Consider the following 15,419-nt stretch of genomic DNA (forward strand, 5'->3'; position numbering starts at 1 on the left):
TTGGAGACTGCCCCATTCATGTTCTTGCTGCATCCCCATTCAGATGAATGAAACTAGTTTGCAGACAAGTGTGTGTCTCTATCTTAACTGTTGCAAAATTACAGCTGTTCGCGGTGTGAGTTGTAATTTTGCAACAGCTGGAAAACCCATTAGATTTGAAAGTGGAAAGGGTTAAACACTTTACATTTCTGACATTTAGAAACCATAAATGTTCAAAGATGTGCATCCATGGGATGGGCCTCTGAATGATCACTAGAGTGACCTGGCATAGGTGTCATATTTTGCGAACATTAAGGTGGAGTTTTTTTTGGGGGGGGGGGGGGGGGGGAGAGAGAATTAGACTTGCGCTACAAACAAAAGTTCTGGAGAAACCTACTGAAGTCCTAAACTATGTAAAGTGAGTTCTCTGTAAAACTATTAATTTTGTTAAGAATCTGAGATAAAGTGGTGGAAAAGTAGCATTGAATCCAAAGCCATCAAATCCAGATATTTCTGTCAATATTTTGTGAGTATTCTTGTAGTGTAGCAAATTAGAAGTCTCATATTCCATAATAATATGAGTGTAGGAAGCCATTGCTTTTTCTTCTGGCAAAAGGTCTTCTCTTTTATCATACCTGTAAAGAAATAGCAGCCATTGTTAAATCACTTACTGACTGCTAGGACTGAACACATAACTACAGCTATCATTGGTCAGTAGTCAGGTGATACCTGTCCTTATGATCTAGCTCTACTTTCTCATTTACTTAACCCTGCTAGAGATGAGCGAACTTACAGTAAATTCGATTTGTCACGAACTTCTCGGCTCGGCAGTTGATGACACTTCCTGCATAAATTAGTTCAGCTTTCAGGTGCTCCGGTGGGCTGGAAAAGGTGGATACAGTCCTAGCAGACTTTCCTAGGACTGTATCCACCTTTTCCAGCCCACCGGAGCACCTGAAGGCTGAACTAACTTACGCAGGATAAGTCATCAACTGCCGAGCCGAGAAGTTCGTGACGAATCGAATTTACTGTAAGTTCGCTCATCTCTAAACACTGCATAAATTATCTGGTGTGTTCTACAACTGTAGAACAATTCAGTCCTTAGATAGCAATACTATAACACGGAATGCTGGGAGCTGTAGTTTTGTGGGAAACACACTTTAGAATATTTTCTTGACTTTAATAGCTAGTAAATTATGCAATAAAATTTGTCACGTGTTAACATTAGATCCATACTGGGATCCTCCGCAGTCTCAGGATGCTTGGCTGGGTCTTGTCTGTGTTTCCCCGATTTATGCAATCGCCTCTGACCAGCCCATACAGTATCTCCCACACAAACGTACATCTTTATTGTGAAATTTAAAGGGGTATTCCAGGATTTTTTTTTTTTTATTTGACTATGCTACAGGGGCTGTAAAGTTAGTGTAGTTCATAATATAGTGTCTGTACCTGTGTGTGACGGTTTTCTCACAATTCTTCTGTGATTTTCACTCCAATATTTATTTTTACCAGATTTACAGGTTTTTGCTGTAAAGCTCCTGGCTACCCACTGAGCTGAAACAACATAGCCCTAGTTATCCTTGAATGGAGGGGTTCGAAAGCGGTTTTGATATATACCAGTGGTCTTCAACCTGCGGACCTCCAGATGTTGCAAAACTACAACTCCCTGCATGCCCGGACAGCCGTTGGCTGTCCGGGCATGCAGGGAGTTGTAGTTTTGCAACATCTGGAGGTCTGCAGGTTGAAGACCACTGATTATACTATTAGGTCATTATCAGATGGAATTTTGCACACTGAATAAGCAGCATGCTAGTGGAGATGATAATAAAAGATAATCAATACACTCCAGAAATGCAGAATTTTCAAGTCTGCCAGTGTCAATTTCTGTACGGAAAGAGTAAGGATTTGTTCTCCAATTAAAAAAAAATATATTTACTTTATATCAATGCTCCTTTATTGTGAAAGCTAATAAAGGAATAATAAGAATACTTCATATCCCAAAAGTAAAAGGTCCAGAAAGCAGATGAAAGCATAGAATCCCCAAATATCCTACCTCCAATGTGAATGAGATTGTAAAAAGCGTGACACTCCTGTCTGGGCAGCTGCCACATCTATGTGGATAGACACATCTGAAAAATGGAAACATTTCAATGCTTAGTCTGATAAAGTGTAGTTATTGCCCCTTTCATAAAGCTGTAATGTGACAGAAGTTTAGCATTCATAATCAGGGTACGTTCGCACGCACAGGATCTGCTGCATATTTTCTGCAGCTGATTTTGCTACCCATTGACAGGAATAGGTAGCAAAGTCAGCTGCACAAAATAAGCAGAAGATCTTGTACAAGTGAACGTACCCCTAAGGGTACGTTCACACGCGCTGATTTTTTTAGCGGGTTTTCCGCTGCGTATTTGAAAGTGGGCGGGCTCTTCTCGGCTGTCCGCAGCAGATTTTCCGCGGCGGAATGTACACTGCAGAAAATCCGCCGCAAGCACCATTGAAGTCAGTAGGGACTGTGGCGGATTTTCCGCAGCGTAAATTCTGCCGCGAAAAATCTGCTGCGGACAGCCGAGAAGAGCCCGCCCACTTTCAAATACGCAGCGGAAAACCCGCTAAAAAATTTGCACGTGTGAACGTACCCTAAGACTGCAAGTCCTGACCTAACTATCTACAGACGCACAAAAAAAAAAATAATAATTTGAGAGGTAGAAATAAAAGCAGCACCTGTGGATGGGTCCACCAGTCTGTGAAGCTGATCCATTGCAGTACCTCCAGGATAGTTGAAATGAGACACGTACAAAGAAGTGGCAGAGTATGCTGCGTTTCCAAAAAGATGGGCAATGACTAAGAAAGTACCAAACTTGAATATCCAGGATTTATTATAATTCTGAACTCTGCATAGGTGTAAGGAAGCAAGTAAATAAGTAAAAGACATTAACAGTTTATTTAAAAAAAGCCAATACAGATACTGTTAGGCAGACACAAGGCTATTTAGCAAACTTCCTTTATACTTACATATATGAACATCCTTTAGACGCCACTATGTTTAAAAGAGGAAACGTGTAAATGATAAAGCGAAGTTCTTTGTGAGGAAGGAAGGAGTACAGAAATATGAAAGCCACAACTGGAGCAATAAGTAGGCACATCCTTTTATCAAAGAGGCCAAATGGCAGAAAGAAAACACTAAATGCCATTGCCCGGACCACCGCTGAATAAAAATACCACAGGAATGGTGACGTCTTAAGAGCCAGTTAAGGAAAAGCTTCTTCCCGCAAAAAAACCAAAGCGAGGATTTCAAACCTGTGATACAAGGGGATTTCTGTTAAAGGGGTACTCCCACCCTAGACATCTTATCCCCTATGCCAAGGATAGGGGATAAGATGTCTGGCCGTGGGGGTCCCGCCACTGGGGACCCCCGCAATATTGCATGCGGCACCCACCTGTTTCTCGTCCAAAAGCGCTGGAGGGTCTGGGTCGCGACCATGGGAACGGAAGTCCGTGACGTCAGGACTCCGCCCCCTGTGACATCACGCCCCGTCCCCTCAATGCAAGTCTATGGGAGGGGGCGTGACAGCCGTCACGCCCCCCCTCCCATAGACTTGCATTGAGGGGACGCTTCCGGACAAGAAACAGGTGGGTGCCGCATGCAATATTGTGGGGGTCCCCAGCGATCAGACATCTTATTCCCTATCCTTGGCATAGGGGATAAGATGTCTAGGGTGGGAGTACCCCTTTAAGTAGAGACGAAGTTAAGGGGCGAGTAAGAGTTTTTATGTTAGTCCCAACTATCACAGACCCACTTTAAAAATAAAATGATGCATCCAAATGATGACATTTATTCTGATCAAACATTACATTACTACAGGACCTATACTCTTTAGAAAGGATACGCCCCAGTTTGAACTTTTATTCAGAATAGTATTATACCAAAGAACTTCTCCTTCAGGCCAAAGAAGCCGGTTCCAGAAATAGGAGTCCACCATAACGGTTAAACCTAACATTATCAATGAGGAAGAAAAACAGTCATATAAATGAAGGTAAAACTGCATAATATTACACAAATATCTACTAGTATTAACATATGAAATGAATGTTATAGTAAAGAGGACCTGATGTCAGTCTGAAAAGAAAATTGGGGTTTTATACCAATTTGTAGCTTTTGGTGTCCCTGATTCCAACAGTGTTTTTACTTTGTAAGGCTGCATTCACACCACGTTTTTGCAATACAGTTCCCGTATCAGGTTTTTGATGAAAAATGGATTCCTCTAAATGTGTGTAAACATTTTAACCCGTATACGGTTTGAAAAATTATGTCCAGTTACATCGTTTTATTTTAAAGAAAAAAAAATACATTTTAAACTCTTCACTCCATTATGAATAAAGTTTCACTTGTTTGATTGAAATTCCAAGAAAAAACTGTGCAAAGTCAAAATCATATGGTGCAAACTGGATGGGACCGTACACACATGGTTCTCTACAGTTCCCACTAACTCCCATGTTTAAAAAAACATACGGTTTCAAATTTTTTTTTATTTTTTTACCCGGACCAAAAACAGAGGTAGGCTATGGTTTTTGGTATGGGAAACTGACAACCGGATGCATCGTTTGGCATACGGTTTTCAAATTGAAAAACATATACGGGAACTGTATTGCAAAAATGTGGTGTGAATGCACCCTGGCTGCACGTTTTTAACTTTTCACTCCATTATAAATAAAGTTTCACTTATTTGATTGAAATTCCAAGAAAAAAAACTGTGCAGAGTCAAAAACCGTATGGTGAAAACTGGATGTTTAAAAAATTTAAATTAAATTTTTAAAAAAACATACGTTTCAATACGGTTTTTCACCCGGACCAAAAACCAAGGTAGACTACAGTTTTGGGTACGGGGAAAAAAAAAAAAAACATAACTGTACAGTATGCAAAATGGACACAACTGGATGCATTGTTTGGAATACGGTTTTCAATGGAGAGTCAATGCATAGAGTTTTCAAATTGAAAACCTATACGGGAACTGTATTGCAAAAATGTGGTGTGAATGCACCCTTACACTGCTGGTTCCCAAGATATAGGAGGTGCAGTATTTGGTTGACTATCTGTACTTTACCCTAAACAATCACATGTATAGGAACTTTATTAAAAAATAGGATGTGAGTACTAAGCTCAGGGGTGTGATTAGGAGCCCCATGTTAAAAAAACAGAAAAAATTTCAATACGGTTTTTCACCCGGACCAAAAACAGTGTTAGGCTACGGTTTTTGGTACGGGAAAAAAACTGACATCTTACAGGATGCAAAACAGACACAACCAAATGCATCTTTTGGCATACAGTTTTCAATGCGGATCTGTACGGTTTTCAAATTAAAAATGTATACGGGAACTGTATTGCAAAAACGTGGTGTGAACCCAGCCTAAACCAAATAGTAAAATATATCTCGGGAATCGGGGAGTGTAGCAAAAAAGTAAAAACGCTATTGGAACCAGGGCATAATTTTTTGGTATCTTATGCTGCCACTAGAGATGAGCAAACTTACAGTAAATTCGATTTGTCACGAAGTTCTCGGCTCGGCGGTCGCTGACTTTTCTTGCATAAATTAGTTCAGCTTTCAGGTGCTCCGGTGGGCTGGAAAAGGTGGATACAGTTCTAGGAGACTCTTTCCTAGGACTGTATCCACCTTTTCCAGCCCACCGGAGCACCTGAAAGCTGAACTAATTTATGCAGGATAAGTCAACTGCCGAGCCGAGAAGTTCGTGACGAATCGAATTTACTGTAAGTTCGCTCATCTCTATTTGAGACCACTGATCTAAACGGTTTACTTGTACCGACTGCTCATGGCTGTAGGAATTTAGGTGACAAGTTGTGTACGGCTTTAGAGAAGCCAAGCAGAGTTTATATAGTACTGTGTTGTATGACAGAACTTCTTTACAAAATATTTTTAAAAGGGTTTTACACGACTGAAAACCTAAAGCTTGTTGATGCTCATTTTCACGTGTTACGGCCCCTTCAGAAATGACATACAAATACTCACTAAGCCATATAATTCCAGCCGGGACTGCATGCAGAAGAGTTGTAAGAACTGTGATGCTTCCCTTCTGCAGAGATAACAGCATCATAAGCCCCATCAATATACAGAGCTCGGATCTGAAGACTATAATGGCCAATGCTGAAAACCAAATAAATGGACCAGGCTTCTGCTTCATCCAGAACGTAACAGCGAGCAGAACTAAGACAAGAGAAGAAGCAAAAGGATTAGCGGATTTACACACAAGCTATAAAACATTCCATTCCTTGGCATTTCAGATGAACAGCATTGATGACGATGGTGCTTGTCATGCAAGAGTAAGGATCTGAGCAACTTTAACAGCCGATATGTAATGGCTAGATGAGTATCGCCAAAATGGAAAGTCTTGTCACTTCTATTGTACGGTACTTTTATTCTCAATGCAGATTCAATAAAATAATTAACTCCTTCAGGACGAAGGGCGTACCTGTACGCCCCTCGCCCGGTCCCGGTGTTTAAAACAGGGTCATGCTGTGACCCCGCATCACACCGGGTCGGTCCCGGCTGCTAACCATAGCCGGGACACTGGGCTAATAGCATGCGGCACCGATCGTTGTGCTGCGCGCTATTAACCCTTTAGATGCGGCGATCAACGTTGATCGCCGCGTCTAAAAATGAAATTAAACGCTTCCTGGCAGCTCAGTCGGGCTGATCGGGACATAGTGATAAAATCGCGATGTCCCGATCAGCTAAGATGCGAGCGGAGGTCCCCTTACCTTGCTCCGTCGCGTCCGATCAGCATTTGATTGCTCCAAGCCTGAGCTACAGGTTTGAGCAATTGAGCCCCTAGAACGCTGATCCATGCAAAGCTATGGCTTTGCAGGGATCAGGGTAAAAGATCAGTGTGTGCAGTGTTATAGCTCCCTATGGGAACTATAATACTGCAAAAAAAAAAAAAAAAAAAAAAAAGTTAACAAAGGTCATTTAACCCCTTCCCTAATAAAAGTTTGAATCACCCCCCTTTTCCCATAAAAAAAATAAACCAGTGTAAATAAAAATAAACATATGTGGTATCGCTGCGTGTGGAAATGTCTGAATTATAAAAATATATTGTTAATTGAACTGCACAGTCAATGGCATGCACGCAAAAAATTGCAAAGTCCAAAATAGTGTATTTTTGGTCACTTTTTATATCATGAAAAAATGAATAAAACGCAATCAAAAAGTCCGATCAATAGAAAAATGGTACCGATAAAAACTTCAGAACACGGCACAAAAAAAAAAAAAAAAAAAAAAAAAAGAGTCCTCATACCGGCCCGTACGCGGAAAAATAAAGTTATAGGGGTTAGAAGATGAGAATTTTCCTGCATGCAGTTATGATTTTTTCCGAAGTACGACAATATCCAACCTATATAAGTAGGGTATTATTTTAACCGTATGGACCTACAGAATAAAGATGAGGTAATTTTTACCGAAAAATGCACTGCGTAGAAACTGCAGCCCCCAAAAATTACAAAATGACATTATTTCTTCAATTTTGTCGCACAATGATTTTGTTTTCCGTTTCGCTGTGGATTTTTGGGTAAAATGACTAATGTCACTGCAAAGTCGAATTGGTGGTGCAACAAATAAGCCATCATATGGAATTTTATGTGCAAAATTGAAAGTGTTATGATTTTTAGAATGGGATGAGGAAAAAATGAAAATGCAAAAACTGAAAAACACTGGGTTATCCAGGAAAATAATTTTTTTGTTATTTATTTTTTATAGATAGACTCCAGAAAGTTACACAGATTTGTAAATTACTTCTATTAAAAAAATCTTAATCCTTTTAGTACTTATCAGCTGCTGAAGTTGAGTTGTTCTTTTCGGACTAAGTGCTCTCTGATGACACCTGTCTCGGGAACTGTCTAGAGTAGAAGCAAATCCCCATAGCAAACCTCTTCTACTCTGTGCAGTTCCTGAGACAAGCAGAGATGTCAGCAGAGAGCACTGTTGCCAGACAGAAAAGAACAACTCAACTTCAGCAGCTGATAATTATTGAAAGGATTAAGATTTTTTTTAGTAGACGTAATTTACAAATCTGTAACTTTCTGGAGCCAGTTGATATAAAAAAAATAATAATTTCTGGAATACCCCTTTAAAACAAACATGTATGTTTTACTGTAAAAAAGAATCTCCCCACTAGTCACGGTTCATAATAGTACAGTATTTTCACACTGACTATTGACATAACTGTGCATCATTATGCCATACATTTATACCATGACAAATGCTGGGGCAAGTATAGTTCAGAAGGGATTTTATATTCTATAAATATATGGATGGAAATTTGTATTATGTACCACGTACTTTACAGTCACATCTAGGATCCCTATATGCCAATTGAAAATAAAATAAATGTTCATAGAGTTAAGCATGTTAGATTTGTACCCGCCCTAACAGAGATCTTAAAGGGAAACTGACAGCAGTATCTCCAGCACTAACCTACTGGTACAGCCCAATAATGCAGGTGACGTGATCACAAATATCTTTTTGGCTTATCTGTACATCTCTTCATTGTGGAGATATAGCTAAAAATAGAAATATGTAAGTTAGTGTCTTTGGTGCACTGGGGGCATTCCCTTACCCCTTGCACTGTTACACATGTCCCCAAATAACACCCCCTAAATAAATATTCATAACTTTCCCCAGAAGCACATAGAATCACGCCGCTTCCACAAGAGGCTTAAAGGGGTACTCCGCCCCCAGACATGTTATCCCCTATCCAAAGGATAGGGGATGACATGACTGATCGCAGGGGCCCTAGCTGCTGGGACCTCCTGCAATCTCTGTGCTGGCGCTGCAGCGTTATGGTCTGGGGCTTCCGTGATCGTGACGTCCATTCATGTCTATGGGAGGGGGCACGATAGCTAGTACACAGCAGTCACGCCTCCTCCCATAGACACGAATGGAGGGGGTGTGGTGGCTGTGATCGACAGTCATCCGGCACGGAGCGGATGACATGGGTGTCGGGTGAAGATCGCGGAAGTCCCCAGCGGCTGGACCACTGCAATCAGACATGTTATCCCCTATGCTTTGGATAGGGATAACATGAGTAGCAGCAGAGTACCCCTTTAAGAATCATGGCCATCTTTGACTTTAACCTGGGTGTACTTGTAGATCACAGACTACAGAATAGCATGCAATGTCAGGCTGCTGCTTCCAAGGCCAGCAGGATATTGTCATGTATAAAAAGAGGCATGGACTCAAGGGACACGGACATAATACTCCCCCTTTATGAAGCATTGGTACGGCCTCACCTGGAATATGCTGTTCAGTTTTAGTCGCCTGTCCATAAAAGGGACACTGCGGAGCTGGAAAGGGTGCAGAGACGTGCGACTAAACTAATATGGGGCATGGAACATCTTAGCTATGAGGAGCGATTAAAGGAGTTACAATTGTTTAGTCTTGAGAAGAGACGTTTAAGGGGGGATATGATAAACGTATATAAGTATATAAATGGCCCATACAAAAAATATGGATAAAAACTGTTCCAGGTTAAACCCCCCCCCCCAAAGGACGAGGGGGCACTCCCTCTGTCTGGAGAAGAATAGGTTTAGTCTCAAGGGGCGACACGCCTTCTTTACCATAAGAACTGTGAACTTATGGAACAGTCTACCTCAGGAACTGGTCACAGCAGGAACAATTAATAGCTTTAAAACAGGGTTAGATACATTCCTGGAACAAAATAACATTAATGCTTATGCAGAATTATAAAACTACATCCCTTATCCCCTTACACCCTTCACTTCAATTCCCTGGTTGGACTTGATGGACGTATGTCTTTTTTCAACCATACTAACTATGTAACAGACATTACTCACTTTGTGCTTTTAAAGCAGCTCTGCTCACCGCTTCCAGGTGTAGTGTGGAAACAACGCATGCGCAGTGATGCCTTGGGGGCCGGCTATGTGCTTCTGAGGAGAATTAGGAATATTTTTTAAGCAGGTGTTGTTCAGGGACTAGCTTTGGGGTGGGCATACCAGTGTGACCAAGGGGCTAAGGAACACCCCCACCGCCCCTGTACATATTTCTATTTTTAGCTATAGCTCCACAATGGTGCAAAGTTCAGATAAACTGAAAAGACCTTTGTGATCAGCCCCCTCTGCACATCAGGCAGGTTAGGAGATGCTGCTGTTAGTTTTGCTTTAGGGTACGTTCCCACCTGGCGCATATGCAGCATATTTCACACTGTGCAAAATCTGCAGCAGCAGCGGAAAAACGTTGCGTATCCCTCGCTCACTATACATTCAAGGCTTTCCGGCGGCAGCCTACATGTGTACTGAGTTTTGGAGGTGGAGCCGCATGTCACAGTCACGCCGGCACACGGCACTGCCTCCAAAACTCACTGGACACATAGGGCTGCCGCTGGAAAGCCTTGTATGTACGGTGAGCGAGGGATACGCAACGTTTTTCCCACTGCTGCTGCAGATTTTGCGCAGCGTGAAATATGCTGTGTATACGCCAGGTGGGAACGTACCCTTAATAAGCTCTTTATAAAGACACACTGTTCTGTAAGGCAGAAATAACATGGGCAGTTTTTTGAGCCAACACAAGAGTTAATACAAAGTGAAGAAACATCCATCTTTCCTCCATATGTGAATCCATATTTCTTGTTCACACTGGTTTTTTTTTGAGGTTCAAAATGTTGCTCCATAACATGCAAAAACAGCCTCTATTTAATGTATCAATGTAAATTTATTGCAGATTTTTACTTACATCCACAATAAATCTGCAGCATTTCTGACACCAAAAGTGACATAATGAGGATATGAAATCCACAGAGCAGTTTGTTTTTTTGGCAGCATGTGGCTGGGATTTTTTAAAATCTCATCCACTTCTTTCGCTTCTTTAAATGCTCTGGATTTTCCACATAGTAATATACTGTTAAACATCCACAGCATTTCTGCTTGCTGTTTCTCTACCCTCAATTCTCCATTGGTATCCTTGGAAATGTAAACAGCAAATAATGAATGCTAGAAACTAAAAATACGCTTTGTAACCACTATAAAACGCACAAATACTTACCAATAGGGAGGGCAAATATATTAGGGAGGGTGCGAGTGCAATAAAACATCAAGTGGAACTGAGTGGCTGTTATCAGGCAAAAATACGTAGCGACATGAGATCCAAACTGCTTCCGGACTTCCTTCTGCAGCTGCCATAGCGCAAAAATCACCGTCAGACCCAAAGACCCTCGTACTGTGGAGATAAATGCAGTAAACTGTATAAAGAATAATAATAATTATGATTCTTAAAGGATGTGGACAGCTACAGACATATTACTCAAGTGTAATTATTCATCAGGAACTAATAGGGTACAAAGTGGGTGGAAACTTGCATGGTCTTTTCAATTTGCTTGATATATTAAAAGGTGCAGGCCTCTATTATATCAGGTTGTAGCTGTCCATACGGGACATCTATGCAAGCTCCATGCTTCTGTACATTTCAGCTAAAATTTGTATAAACTCTCTCGTATGAACTGTAGTAAATGTGGCGTTATGGGAGGCCACGCCTATTTCGCACTTAGCCCCAGACACTCACTCTAGCACAAAACCCCTTTTTAATGCTTCATACTTCGTGGCCAAACCGGCTTCATAAAGTTATATGATTATTAGTTGGTAGGAAAGGTTATAATAACTGAGGTAGGTAAAAGCTACCAGTGCTGTCTGACCTATCAAATGCCCGTGAAGGTTCGTATTCTCAAGTTTTAAAGAAATTTAAAATCGGTTTAAATAGTCTTAATATTGGTGAAACTTAGTCACATAGGGGGCATTTATCAAGGTATTATGCTTACTCTGGGCACAGAAAACTCCACGTGTGCCTAAGAAAAAAGTTACAAAGCCTTACTTAAGCAAATTTCAGTTTTCACTTTGCAGTGGTCACGTATTTATGATGTGCGAAAGTCACACATAAGCAAAATAAAAAGGTGGCAAACCCCTTACAAAAAGTGTCAAGTCTACTCCAGGTCTGACCTCGAGTACAAAACTACCGTACGCGAGACTCTCTCCTAGGACTGTATCCACCTTTTCCAGCCCACCGGAGCACCTGAAAGCTGAACTCATTTAGGCAGGAAAAGTCATAAACTGCCGAGCCGAGAAGTTTGTGACAAATCGAATTTACTGTAAGTTCGCTCATCTCTATCGCTTACTAAAGCAACGATGATAAATGACCCCATAGTAGATAAGGTAGCACAGCACTTTCACTTACTTTAAAGGCCTCTGAACCCCCTAAACTACAGTACATAACTTGCATTCCCCCTTGCTGTAAAAACCTGCACACAGGGTATATCAATCCATAGAGAGGACCACTAAAGGGCCTTTTACATGGGCAGATTACCAGCTGAATGGGTGACTGAACGGCGTCCTCGTGGTAAAGGCTGGATCACTCCGTCTATCGGGATTTCATGTGGGTATCTACCCCCACTATCAGGTACCGGAATCTTCATGGTCCTGATGCCTGTCATTTACTGCCTGTATATCTTCAGGTATTATGTTTATAGGAGTCTGTGGTGCTCTCTCTGCACAACCAAAAGGGTCTTACCCCACAGATTTAATCAATAGGGGTTTGTCCTACCATCTGGCATTACCTTATTGAAATCCTATGCTTGTCTACGGATTCTAATATATCAGCTTTGTGACCCTATGCATTTTATGTGGTTACATCATCCTAAACATTAATCTATTTTAGCATGAGAGTTTATCGAATTGTATGTAGTCATACTAACATATGACATGATTATATTATTTTATGTTGCTTGCTCTGCTTGACGGACTACTGACCCTAGACTGACAGACTCCTAAAACTAAGTCTAACCTTTGATGGACACCTATGGACCTGTTCTATTATCATCAATTTTTTAAATTCATTTCTATGAGTGCATCTTTGTAATCATTGTTCACGCTGCTCACTATCATGCTGTATTTGTAATTAGAAAGTATTGTTGTATACTATTGTGGTCTCCTCTTATCCCTGATGACCCCTCTAAATCAGGGGTTGAAACGCGTTGGCAAGAGAGGTTTTGCCACTTACACTGTACATTTATGTCCATTTTTGTTATCCCCTTACCGCCTACCCATAGTGATTAGGAGGGTGTTAACTTGGTAGGGTTGTTAGGTTAGGGACTCACCTGTACCCCTTTCCCTCCCCTCCTTACTGGTGTATATGATTCTGGTACATCATTTGACTGGTGTTTAAGTAAAAGTTATTTTTTTTATAACTGAGCCTCATTGGGGATTTCTTGTTGGTTATGTTTGCAGTAAATCCATCTAGTGCGCATTTACCCAGGCGAGAGGTGGCACCAGATGTGGAAATGCCACTTTATTTTAAAACTTTTCTTGGCATGACACGTGGTGGTGGTGGTGGTGGTGGTGGGGCGGTCTCCCACAGGGCTGTGGAGTCGGTAGATAAATGCTCCGACTCTGGAGTTTTTTGTACTTCCGACTCCCCGACTCCTCTGTATTAATATGTGAATGTATTTTATACATTCCTTGAAGGAAAGAAAGGCAACATACATGTCATTACCACAGGACTACTGGCTGGGAAGCCAACAGTCTACTGTATTGAACAGTTTGTGTGCTGATCTGCTGCTGAAGATAGGGCAGTGGGAGGATCCAGGAAGGGGCATTTATTATAGAACATGATTTCCCTAGTAGAATCCCATAGTCATGTTTAAAGGGGTACTCCGCCCCTAGACATCTTATCCCCTATCCAAAGGATAGGGGATAAGATGTCAGATCGCCGGGTCCCACTGCTGGAGACCACCGGGATACAGGGGATGGAGCAGTGTGATGTCATGGCTCTGCCCCTTGTGACATCACAGCCCACCCGTTAATGCAAGTCTATGGCAGGGGGCGTGACGACCACCACGCCCCCTCACACAGACTTGTATTGAGGGAGTGGGCCGTGACATCACGAGGGGCGGAGCCGTGATGTAACGATGCTCCGGCCCCTGTATCGCCCGTCATTACTTGCAGAGTGAACTCGCTCTGTGCAGTAATGATAGCGGGGTGCCGCAGCGGGGATCCCGGGGGTTTACAGCTTCAGTCTTTAACTATTGACCCTCCATTCCCTTCACTTATACAAGTGTCTCTAGTCCTGCAAAAAACATGATCAGTGAGAGGCTAGGTTACCCATGGGTTCCCTGTAACAGCAGAACACAACACTATGGAAAGTATAAGTATTGCCGCTCCTAATTGTACGTTGCGTGCCATATAGTGAAGCACATGAAAAGCATGCTTCTTCAGTCACTTAACGTGTTCGTTTTGCGGTTACGTGAGGCACTGCATGCATTAATCTTTATTATTACAGTAGAGAAGTCATTAATTATAACTTTTTGTGAATTGGGACATTTAAACTTTTTTTATTCCAATCTAAATTTAGTAGGAGTTGGAGTATTGATTGCCGACTCCAGGTACCCAAAATTTCGTCCGACTCCTCAGCTCTGGTCTCCCAACCAGTGTGCCTCCAGCTGTTGCAAAACTACAACTCCCAGCATGCCCGGACAGCCGAAGGCTGTCCGGGCATGCTGGGAGTTGTAGTTTTGCAACAGCTGGAGGCACACTGGTCTGCAGCTTCTAGATGTCTACCCCTTGTATGTATTGTGATCTGAAGAGAGCCAAGCAGATCCGTGCCCGATCACCAGGAGGAATGCCGGTATCCATACCTAGGAGTTGCGAGTAGAACTTGGGCACCTCCAGCAGGGACAGCAGGAAGACACCGGGGGCAGACACAGCACCGAGGAACAAGGCTCCGAGAAACGTCCTGGGGACGACCCCGGGGAACTGCTGGTGATCGTACTGCGGAGGGACACAAGAACAGGGTTACCCTATGGCAGGCATAGGCAACCTTTGGACTACAACTCCCATGATGCTTTATCAGCATTTCGGCTGTAAGAGCATCATGGGAGATGTAGTCCAAAACATGTGCAGTGCCGAAGGTTGCCTATGCCTGCCCTATGGAGTGGCGGCCGGTTACCTGCTCCAGCTGCAGCCTGTGGTACAGCACGTCATGGGCCGCCTGCAGGTTGAAGCTCTCCTCCACCTTGGTGTACGGACAGGTGAGAAGGTGCACGGCCGCTACTGACACCAGGAGGAGCAGCAGGGGGTACTGGCTCCTAGGGACCTTCTTCGCCGCCATATTGGAGGCAGGGAACGCCCCTTAGCCTGCCCTTTGGATGAAGTTGCCTTAAGTGATAGCGCCCCCTGATGGAGGAGAGTGGCAGCACCGAGCCCTGTCCATAAGAGGCTCCGTACTTATACGCATGTGTCTCTAGTAGTAGTGAACTCCAGTGACTCGCACAGCATGCTGGGTCGGCGAACTCCACACTCCACACTCTACACTAGCAGCATCACCTCAGTACGCGTGGGGAGCCGATTGGCCCGAGCGTGGCGAGCTGCGATA

At 42.6% G+C, this 15,419-nt stretch overlaps 1 protein-coding gene across 2 annotated transcripts; it reads right to left on the reverse strand.

Moving 5' to 3' along the window:
* Window positions 1-319: 319 nt before the first annotated feature.
* On the reverse strand, window positions 320-15,349 carry ALG12 (ALG12 alpha-1,6-mannosyltransferase). Of its 2 annotated transcripts, none has more exons than XM_056573715.1 (9): window positions 14,994-15,349; window positions 14,683-14,815; window positions 11,046-11,219; window positions 6,003-6,197; window positions 3,867-3,970; window positions 2,992-3,215; window positions 2,701-2,870; window positions 2,033-2,108; window positions 320-614 (listed from the first exon to the last, which is right to left on the reverse strand). In XM_056573715.1, exons 1-9 carry the CDS (start codon window positions 15,153-15,155, stop codon window positions 389-391), a joined length of 1,464 nt encoding a protein of 487 aa, XP_056429690.1. In that variant the 5' UTR covers window positions 15,156-15,349; the 3' UTR covers window positions 320-388. The 2 variants fall into 2 exon arrangements, with proteins under 2 accessions (XP_056429690.1, XP_056429691.1); XM_056573716.1 differs by lacking the exon at window positions 320-614 and adding an exon at window positions 1,452-1,533.
* Between the last annotated feature and the right edge of the window lie 70 nt (window positions 15,350-15,419).

This window comes from Hyla sarda, chromosome 4, assembly GCF_029499605.1.
Source record: "Hyla sarda isolate aHylSar1 chromosome 4, aHylSar1.hap1, whole genome shotgun sequence".
Lineage (NCBI taxonomy): Eukaryota > Metazoa > Chordata > Amphibia > Anura > Hylidae > Hyla > Hyla sarda.